The sequence below is a fragment of the Daktulosphaira vitifoliae genome, unplaced genomic scaffold, assembly GCF_025091365.1.
Source record: "Daktulosphaira vitifoliae isolate Bord-2020 unplaced genomic scaffold, ASM2509136v1 Scaffold_4, whole genome shotgun sequence".
NCBI lineage: Eukaryota > Metazoa > Arthropoda > Insecta > Hemiptera > Phylloxeridae > Daktulosphaira > Daktulosphaira vitifoliae.
The window spans coordinates 5,630,783-5,641,801 of NW_026099575.1; the positions used below are offsets into that span (position 1 = coordinate 5,630,783).

Here is an 11,019-nt window from a genome sequence, read left to right on the forward strand (position 1 = left end):
TTTATCTCTTAAAAATAATATAATTTTTTTAATACTAAAATAAGTTTTTATTTTTCGAACTGGTATGCTATAAATTTAAATACAAAATTAATACATTCCCGTTTTTCAGTTTTAAAAGAGTCCGTTGTCTCTGCATATTAACTTTCTATTAAAAATATTATATTTTAATGTACTTTTATTTTATAAAATGAATAATAATGCTTGTAAATTTGTTTTATGTTACATATCAATCAAAACAAGAATATACAATTTAAAAAATGTAAATAGGCTTTTATTTATTATAAATTAATATCTAAAACAAATAACTATTAAATAATTAACTTACACTACACAAGTAGTAGTATCCAATATAAACTACATCCCCATTGCCTTCATTATTATCCTATTCATTAGTCATTCAGTGTTCTCAATAATTATATTGCCTACTAGATTGACATCGATATTCGCTGCGTCACTGGGTAAGCTTTTCTTTATTTCTTTTTAACCATTTAAATTTAATATGTCAATTTTTCAATGGTAGTCATAACTGTATTAATTTATTTTAATCAATCGTGATCAAATATTTATATGTTAAATTACTATTTATTAAGTTGCTTAATCATCAACGGTGATCAAAATAATTGGCTTCTCCTCTTATCCCTTTAAACTTTTGCAATGGTGCTCGTAACAATACGTTATCAACCTTGATCTAAAGTGTTAAATTTATCTCTTTACTTAATTTAACTAGTTCCTAAAGTGAGACTGTTATGATAGTTAATACATATTCATTGTAGATATTAAAAAAACGAAATAAGTTGATTATTTAAGGAAAATTGTGTTATGCTCTCATATTATTAATAGTTTTAATTAAGAAATATAAATTTCAATAAAATACATTTAAAATAAACGTTTCATCCAATTGCATAATTAATTAATTTTCGTCAAAAAATGCACTCAGCTAACGTTATAAAGTAGTTTATTAATCAATTTTTTTTACATTTAATGAAAACAAAAAATAACAAAAACAGTAACAACAACAACTAAAACAACAAAAATAAAAATAATAACAACAATAACAAAGATGAAACAAGCTAAATCGGCAGTATAACTCCAACCTCGGACCTATAACTATCTCCCAGCAGATGAACTCTACAAAGACTTAAATATAAATGTATAATATATTACTGATAATATTTTAAATAGCTAAAACATAATTTTATCATAAACTAACATTATAATTATTTTTCAATATAACATATAAAACTATTTTTTTCTTTATTAAAATATTTCAATGGTTATTAATTTATTTTTATTTTTACTATGTTATGTATATACATATTATACAGTATAATTTATTTACAACTAAATTAGTTAAATTAGGTTTGTAATAAACTTTCCCTATTCTTTTCTAAGTATTTTTGTTTAGAATTATTATGGCATTTTAGTATTTTGAGCAATCAGTGATGACATATTATATTGTAAGAATGTATTACAAATTGATTTTTCATTTTTTGAAGTAAGAAATGAATGAGTCAGAAAGGTGTATCCCAATTCCTGGTGTAATAGTAATGATTTCTTCATACATGGTATTGATAGGTCAGTAGTATTTATTAAAAGGTTTTTTTTACATTTTAAGTTTATTTCAGTTACATTGTAATTCTCGCATCAACACAAAGTTTATAAACAATCTCATTTGTAATTTTTTCTGTTTTTTAGATTACCTCTTTTATGGTATACGTCGATATGTAATACAGACTATTTAGAGTTTCATTTAATAAAAAAAAAATATTTTATTTTTAGCCATTAAAACTATTATTTAATGGCTATATATAATATTAATAAATAAAACTATACATAATCAAAAATTATTTAACTTACAATAATTAAGTGTTTTATACAGTATTAAAGAATAGACTGTTCTCTTTTTATTTCAAGAATAGATTCTTCGTAATTTTAAATAATCATCACTGAATTTGTCCGTAAAGCCCCTGTAGCCAGTCAGATCTCTTCAATGAGAGTAGAGTACTCACTTAAAACAATATTATAGCTCTGTAAATAGTGATAAAACTTATATTTCTTTTAATGCTTCCTATATATTTTGTGCTATAATCATTTTATTTGTATATTAATTTTGTGGGTATACGTAATAGTTTGACGAATTGGTTATACACAAAAAACCCACCAATGAGAAAATCGCAAGAAGAATCTACCGACTGGTAGTAACGTATGTGCTCTATGACTTATGACCGACCTATATGCTATTGTGTAAGGTTCGGCCATAAAGGGTCATATGAATTGATGTTAATCCGTTATTTTTTTAATAAATTAAATGTACAATAAGTTATCAAAATCTCATTAACTATACGAAGTAACGCAATGTTAGTAGATTTCAAAAGTATTATATTTAAGAATTTCCCTCTTTTCCCGTAAATGGGACAAATAAATAACTTAGCAAATCATTTTTTTTTNCAATGTTAGTAGATTTCAAAAGTATTATATTTAAGAATTTCCCTCTTTTCCCGTAAATGGGACAAATAAATAACTTAGCAAATAATTTTTTTGTACTAAATACAAATTCTTTCAATAAAAAAATGTGGTTTCCATAAGTAAAGGGTTCCTAATAAAATAGACAAATGATCAAGTTCCACGGGGTAACGTGGTTGTTTAATATTTACATTTTTTATTCTACTCTCTAAGGAAAAATTATTTAACCGTCAATGAGGATTTTTCCTTGTATTTGGAAATTATAGAGTACTTATATTTCCATAGTTTATTTCATTAAATATCATTTTATTGATATTTAATACAGAAAAACTGTATTAATGTTGTTATTGTGTGTCAGTTACTGTTACTCTGTAAGCTACTCTATTGTTAAAATTAAGTTCATAAGTTTAATAATGTCTTAACAATTATACATGAAATAATAAATTTCCCTAGTCATTCGATTATTAGTAATTTAATTACTTTGGCAAGACAACCGTAAGAATGTTTCTCTAAATAGTTTTTAAATATTTGGTCTTATATAATATGAATCGAACAAAACTAGATATATACATTGAAATGTTTACGATTTCGACTGAGCTACTCTTAATAAAAATATAATATAAGTAAAAATAATTTGTTTAATACTGACTCGTTGTTGGCACGAAAAACATATATATTAGAGGCTAAGCTGTTATTTCCAGTTATTCACCAAAGAATATCACTAAAGTTAAATGATTGCAGACTGAAAATAAATTGAGTGAAATTATTATTTAAGTACAGTGTAAGTGAGCCATTAAAAAGGACGACGAAAGCAGATTATTGTTTCTTCGATTAAAATGGGTATGTTTTTGTAATTAAATTGCAAAATAATTATAATAATTATTCAATTCAATAATGAATCGTTGTAAAAAGGCGTGATATAATAAGACTAATATTTTATTTTTTACAATATATTATAAAATCTTAATACAATTTTCGGAAATCTTTGGATGAGTAGCCAATCAACATTTTTAGTAACAATAATACCATGCTCTTCAAATAGGGTTGAAGTTACAAAATTTGGTCGTAGAAAGTACTATAGTAGTTATACATTTTTAAAATTATAAATTATTTATGCTACAATTATAAATATAAATTCAGAAATAATAATTCAATATTTATAGTACACTAAATATTTACGGAGATTTTCAGTAAAAATCAAAAAATCATGTATATGTATTATTATTACTATAAAAGTAAGACTAGTTTACTATTTTATTATCCAGGAAATGAAAAATACCAAGTAATTTAGACACTTATTAATCAAAACTTATTCTAAATGTCACAAAAGTGTTTAACTTATAACTTACATTTAAACTTTAACAAAAATGTTAGAACTGTCTATAAACAAAGATCATAATCTTTTTATCATAATATTTATATTTTATAGGTTTATAGTGTAATAAAAATCTATAATAATATTTGAGGAGATAAAGAAAAATAATTTTAAATGTTTCTAAAAAATATAAATAGTCTAAGTTAAGCAAATCATAAATTTAGAAATACATAAATAAGTTGTTTATATGCCAACTTTGAAGTATTTAAAAAGTATAATTAAAAGAAGTGCCAAATAATACCATTATTATACTCATACATTTTTTTAAAATTAATATTAATTGAACTTAAAAATTATAAATTTATATTTGATTAATTTTTCCTAAAACGTTTGTTTCAATCATGCTGTTCGGGAGTATCTTTTGAAACTTGAATACCTAATAATTTAAATAAAAGAGTTACATTAAACCATTGTCAGGAAGATTTTTTTAATTTATATAACTGCATACCTAATTTTACTTTAAAATGTAGTTCATTTATTTCTAGCTAGTTCAGAAATAACTAAATTAATTTATAAATAATATAAAATTTATAATAACAAATAACATGAAAATGTTTTTTTAACAAAAATTAATATAATTTATTAATGAATATATCTAATAAAAAAATTTACCATTAATAATTTTTATAGTATAATAACTTTAATTATCACTGACTTGTGTAAATTTTCCCGATAAATTTATACAACAATTTTTAAATTATTTATTAGTAATTTGCAGTAAGTTGATTTTGTTTAATAAAAATACCATGAAAGAATATGAATTGTCCAAAGACTTAAAAACATTACCAGCATAAAATTTCAATGATTTTTGCATTAATTTTTGTTTATTAAAAAATGATATATGATTTTTCAGAAAATCCAAATAAAGATAAATTACCAAAAAACAGTGCGAGTAATAATGAGTTAAATAACTTTGATGAAGCTGATGATATCAATTCATATCACTCTAATAGGTAAATACTAAACTTTTTAATGTATAATTTAATATAATTAAGTTATTGTTCAAACAAACTTAATGTTTTATGAACCTCATGATTTAAATTATTCTGTTCATTTAACAGGTCTAAAATCATAACAAGTGTTCGAAAGCAATCTTATATTATTTTCATACTATTACTTTTCATTATTGCACTATTTGTATTAATAGTTAGTTTAGCATATACTAACTTAAGTGAGTATAACTTATTAATGTTTAATTTTTGGTGTTGTCAATCAGGTTTACCATTAATGGCACACTTATGGAAAGCAAAGGGAGCAATGGTCAGGGTCATTGCTCAAATTTGCTGCCAATATAGCAAATTTTAAGGGGCGTATTTTGGAAGTAATTGACCTTTTTTTAATTATATTTTGCCAAAAAATGTATTTCTTTTAACTAAAATATGATAAATTAATATTTTTTAAGACCAAAAAATAATTTTAAATATATTATCCTCAGGGAAACAAAATCTTATATACTTTTTTGATAATCATTTAAATGTACATATTTTTAATAATCTATTTTCATTTTTCGTTTAAATTGATTGATTATGGAAACAAAAATAATATACTACAATTTTAAGACTTCTCGTTTAATATTTTCACAGATAAATTAGTTATTTACTTTTATAGATGGAAGTAAAATAAAATCAGTTTGTACCACACCTGATTGTATACGAACTGGTGAGTCAAAGACAACTACTTGAATTTAATGTTAATGGTTTTATGTTATTATAATTACTCATCGTTTAATAATAGTGTTAAAGATTATTTTTAAAATAACTGTGATGAATTTTTACTATTTGTTTAGCCTGGACATTTATCGAGTCAATGAACAAAAGTGTAGATCCGTGTGAAGATTTTTATCAGTTTGCTTGCGGTAACTATCCAAAAAAAAATACCATACTTCATACAACGAATGACAACACAAGATTTGACGAATTGGATACAGAAATTTTATTGAACGTTATAAGTATTCTAACAATATTTTTAACTAAAATTTAAAGCATAACATATTTTTAATTATAGATTTCATGGAAAAAAATGAAACTGGAAAAGAGCCTCAATCAGTATTAAAAGCCAGAATGTTTTATCGTTCTTGCATGAGTATAAGTTAATTATAAATACCCATTTTATTATACAAATAGGAATAAACTATTTATGTTTCTTTTGTAGATATAAACGAGACTCACTCTATTAAAACTCTAATAGATATTTTGGATAAAATTTCATTCCCAAAAATTACTATAAAAGCAAATATAAGCACTTCAGCTTCAACTAAATTGTTTGCTCGTGCAAAAAAAATTGTAAATATAGAATATTTATTTTACTCAGGTGTTCAAAAGTATTCAAAAAATCGAACTGTTAATATTATCTCTTTAGCCAGACCCAACTACCAGTCAAATATATTACCTCTGTAAGCTAGTAATTAAAATAATATCTTGGTTAAAATAAGCTATGATTGTATTTTATAGTAACAAATTAAATATCAGAAATTCTCGAGAAAAAAATGATGACTTGAATCAACAAATATTTTATAAGCTGTTTGCTCGAGTAGTTACAAGTATTTTCGCGTTAAATGCAAATTATTCCATGTCAAGTCGTAGATTATCAGAATTAGCTACACAAATATATTATTTTGATGAATTAATCATTAAGGTACGTTTGATATTATACAAGTTATAAATTTATCTATTTATTAAAGTCTACTGTTTTTATATACATTAAAGACTTATTTTTTTGGATCAAATTGTATTTTTGTAGCTTAAAGATAATGTTTACGACCATAATATAAAAACTAAAAAATTGATGACCATTGACGAGTTCCAAAAATATTTCGAAAAAAATGGAAAAGCTAGTTTAGTGAGTATAAATTAACTGTTATTTACTTTTATTAATTAAAAAAATCAATAATGACTTCTCGATTGAAATCAATTATTATTGAAAGCATTGATATGAGAAATCGATAGAAAATTTATTGATAATTTAATCTGTTTAACTGCGCCTGTAACTGCCTCTGAAATGGTTGACGGTGGAATATATATTATGGACAAATACAATATATATATATATAGATAGATAGATAGATTTAGCTGATCACTAAAAATAATATAGAGATTATAGTTTATAATAATTTTTTCTTTTATTCAAAGTATTATTTTTTGTTTAAGTATTGTTGAAATTCATTTATTTTACTTATTAACCATTATAGGAAACATTTATGAATGTTTTGATTTTCAAAACTTTTAATACTGTATTTACTATAAAAACGCTATTAGCTCTATAAATTTAAGATTTAAGAAATTTTTTTTTACCTTCATTAATTTTCAATTGTTATATAATAAAAAATATTGCAAAAAAATCCAAAAAATAAAAAGTATTTATATATTTTAATTTTTTTTTATACTTGTAGGTTTATTTTTTAATAAAAGCTATAATATTAATGATTATAATCTTAAAGAATGTAGAAATATAAGATTCAACAAAATTAAAGTTGATGGTTAAAAAACAATTTAATGGTAATTTTTCAAAATATATAGATTAATTGGAAAGAATACTTCATTGAATTATTTGAGAATGTGGAAAATGTTACATTAGATTTTGATAAAGATATGCTGCAAATAAGTAATATGGAATATTTTCAAGATCTACACAAAATTTTATCCACTGAGGAAAATGAAATACTGGGCAAGTTTATTATAATAATTAGAACTTACGATAATTCACATCTCTAACTCAGTATTCACTTCTTCCTCTTTTACGTTAGAGCCATAGCAAGTATTTTTGTTGTAAATATAAAATATGCACATCGTACATATAAAATTCAAGCATTTGTTAAATATTTGACTTCAATCATACATTATTTGTCTCCATTTCAACTATTTATTTCTCTCATTTAACGATAACAATAACTTTAAAAATTAGTATTGGTATTTTTATAATTAGGAAAATTAAAATGAAGGAACTCATGAAAACAGTTATTAACAAACTATTGATTTTATATTATTTTTTGATATAAAATAAATTATGAAAGGAAACTTTGCTGTTCTTTGCAATTTAATTTCTCTTTAGTACCATAAAATTTACTTCAATATATAACTGAAAGATTCATTGTAACACTAGTTTTAATAGAATTTAGTGACTTGTCGTATAATAAAGCTTTTATTAAAATATTAAAAATAACTCCGCTAATCCCAATTTAACTATTCATCAAAATAAAAATTGTTGTTCATAGAAAATACAAAAGCTTAACGCATATAAAAAAAATTGTTCAATATAACCATTAAACATAACATTTAAATACTGAATTATATTGGTTTATATACAAATAATTGTTGATAACTTTAATTTATTAAAATTGATGAAATAAAATTAATGTTTACAAAAGTCGTAAGCTTATGGTGGAAGACTATTGTTGAGCTGATTCCTTATACTTCAGAAGATTGGATGAATTTTGCTAATAAATTAATGAACGAAATCAATGGAATTTATAGTCACGAGCCTAGAACGATGACTTGTGCTAAAGAAGTGAATAATGCAATGGGACATGCGGTAGCACATTTTTTGGTAGACTTACAAATACCAAATAGCTTAAAAAACATGGTATGTTACAATTTTTTTTGTACTTTAGAACTGATAAAACATTTTATTTTCAGATGACAGATATGATCAATAACATAAATTGGGCATTTGACAAAATTGTAGCTGAATTAGATTGGATGGACGAAGAAACAAAACAAAGTACTTTAAAGAAAAAGAAAAGTATTAAAACCCTTGTTGGGTTTCCTGAGTTTATAGCTGATTCAAATGAACTTGATGAATATTATTTGAACGTAAATTTTAACAACATATATACACATGCATATTAAAATTTAAAAATACTATGGTAGTATTAGAATTTCTCATGGATTGTATAGCTAATTTTTTACTTTTAGTATAATGTTACGGAAGATGATTTCTTAGGAAATGTCGTAAGATACCAACAAAACATTGTTGAAGCAGAACTAAAAACGCTAAGAATTATAAATGATTTTCCGAGTGACAATTGGTAAGTATATATAATTAATATTTATTTATATTAAACATAAATTAATTAATAAATACAATTATCTATTGAAATATATATTTAAATTTACTAGTAGTTTGACTAAAATATTGTCTATCTTAATTTAATGAAAGAGATTGTACGATCGTTTGGTTTGTTAAGTAAAAAAAAGCTCAGTAATTGGAATTACCATCCCTCAACCCGGTGAAAGACAAACTAATTTCTTTGGGAAAAACTGCAATGATTCTAATGGGTTAAAAAAATCTACTTAAAATATGAATACATAAAGTTATTCTGTAATTATGAACCATTTAATCAAGTTGACAAATAATTTTGGTATAATATTAGAAAAAGGAAATGTGACCCTATTCTTGCCTATAGGCGACATTATTTTTATTTGGCAGGTTATAGAAAGTTTATAATAACAGAAACACTCCGTATATATTTAAACAAAATTTTACTGTAGACAACTATTAAAAATCAATCATTATATCCAAATTTATATACCATTAATTTATTTATTCAACAAAAAAAAAATCATAATATGAATAATATTTAAAGTAAATAAAAATTTCAGGAAAGTGATTGATCCTTTAACTGTTAATGCCTATAGTTCCATTCAAGGAAATTCTATAAGTAATTTATATTCTTGATAAATCTTCATAAATAATTATTTAGTTATAATTAAAAACACGAAATACCTTTTTTTTATAGCTATTCCAGCAGCAATATTACAATTTCCGTTTTTTGGTCATGACTTACAGTAAGAAAATTCCAATAGTTGTAATAGATTAAAATTTATTAAAATTTTATATTTAGAGTTTTAAACTATGGTTTTTTGGGTACTATTCTGGGTCATGAATTAACTCATAGTTTTGATAATACTGGAAGAATGTATGATGAAAATGGCAATGAATTAATATGGTGGACAAACAACTCCACGGAAGAGTATAATAAACGCACCAAATGTTTTATCGACCATTATGAGTCTATTACAACATCAATATTAAAAAAAAAAGTAATTAATATTAATTAGCTTACTGAGCTATTTTCATTAAAAAATCTTATATTTTTAAATTTTTAGGTAAATGGAATATTAACTTTGAATGAGAATATTGCTGATAATGGAGGACTTAAAGAGGCATTATTAGGTTATAGAAAATATATCTGTGATCATGATATTGAACCAAAACTACCAGGCCTAGAAGAATATAACCCAGAACAACTGTTTTTTTTGTCATTTGCTAATGTAAGTATTAATTATTATAATTATAAGTTACAGTTCATTAAAAAAATACAATTATACTTAAAAAATTATTCATTTTATATTGTGACATTCTTATTATGGTTTGGATTCTCAAAAAAAATTTTTGATTAAACTAAAAAAACATAAAATATTTTAATTTAAATCATTATACATTTTTAGAACTGGTGTGAAACATCTACAAAGTCATCAATGAAACAGTCTTTGTCTGATGAACATAGCCCAAACTACATAAGAGTAGTTGGTACATTAGCCAATTCTAAAGAGTTTAGTAAAGTTTGGCATTGTAAAAAAGGTTCAAATATGAACCCAACCAACGAAAAATGTTATCTTTGGTAGTTATCCTACCAAAGATAACATTTGATTTATTTTGGTGATTATATTATGTTAAATAAGTCTGTATAATTATAAGTTAAATGATATAATTTATTCTATTTAATTTATCACTTTTACCTAAAAAATATTTTTTTTTTAATACAGGGCGATTTTTAAAGATAAGATACTTATTTTTAAAAATAAGTTGTGCTATATTTATTATTTGTGTGATCACAAATTTAATTTGGATAGATATAAAATTATTCAAAAGAAATATATATGAATAAAAAATATTTAATTAGAAAATATATTATTTGAAAATATAACATTAAGTATTAAATATTAACATTGTAAAATTTTTTAATATTTAATAGATTGAACCTTAGAAGTTTTTACTTCAACAGCTGAAAATACTTTAAAGTAAATATAATTGATGTATATTGTTTATCCATGTATGGACTTAGTTTGTATGGAGACTATAATGACAGAAGTTATTATAGATACTTGAATAGTTCTTACAAATAAATTGAATTTTTTAAGCGTAAAATGGTAAAGACTGAAAATGTTCACAAGCCATTTTAG

General features: G+C 23.0%; 1 protein-coding gene across 3 annotated transcripts; it reads left to right on the forward strand.

Annotated features, from left to right (window-relative positions):
- Nucleotides 1-3,135: 3,135 nt before the first annotated feature.
- On the forward strand, nt 3,136-10,739 carry LOC126903612 (endothelin-converting enzyme homolog). Of its 3 annotated transcripts, none has more exons than XM_050681910.1 (19): nt 3,136-3,303; nt 4,692-4,791; nt 4,900-5,009; nt 5,447-5,497; nt 5,625-5,786; nt 5,843-5,920; nt 5,990-6,230; nt 6,289-6,472; nt 6,578-6,676; nt 7,354-7,501; nt 8,202-8,416; nt 8,470-8,646; nt 8,749-8,861; nt 9,436-9,494; nt 9,573-9,621; nt 9,678-9,876; nt 9,943-10,107; nt 10,285-10,495; nt 10,603-10,739. In XM_050681910.1, exons 1-18 carry the CDS (start codon nt 3,300-3,302, stop codon nt 10,459-10,461), a joined length of 2,331 nt encoding a protein of 776 aa, XP_050537867.1. In that variant the 5' UTR covers nt 3,136-3,299; the 3' UTR covers nt 10,462-10,495; nt 10,603-10,739. The 3 variants fall into 3 exon arrangements, with proteins under 3 accessions (XP_050537867.1, XP_050537866.1, XP_050537868.1); XM_050681909.1 differs by having other exon boundaries at nt 3,137-3,303; nt 5,843-5,926; XM_050681911.1 differs by lacking the exons at nt 3,136-3,303; nt 4,692-4,791 and having other exon boundaries at nt 4,913-5,009; nt 5,422-5,497; nt 5,843-5,926.
- Nucleotides 10,740-11,019: the final 280 nt, after the last annotated feature.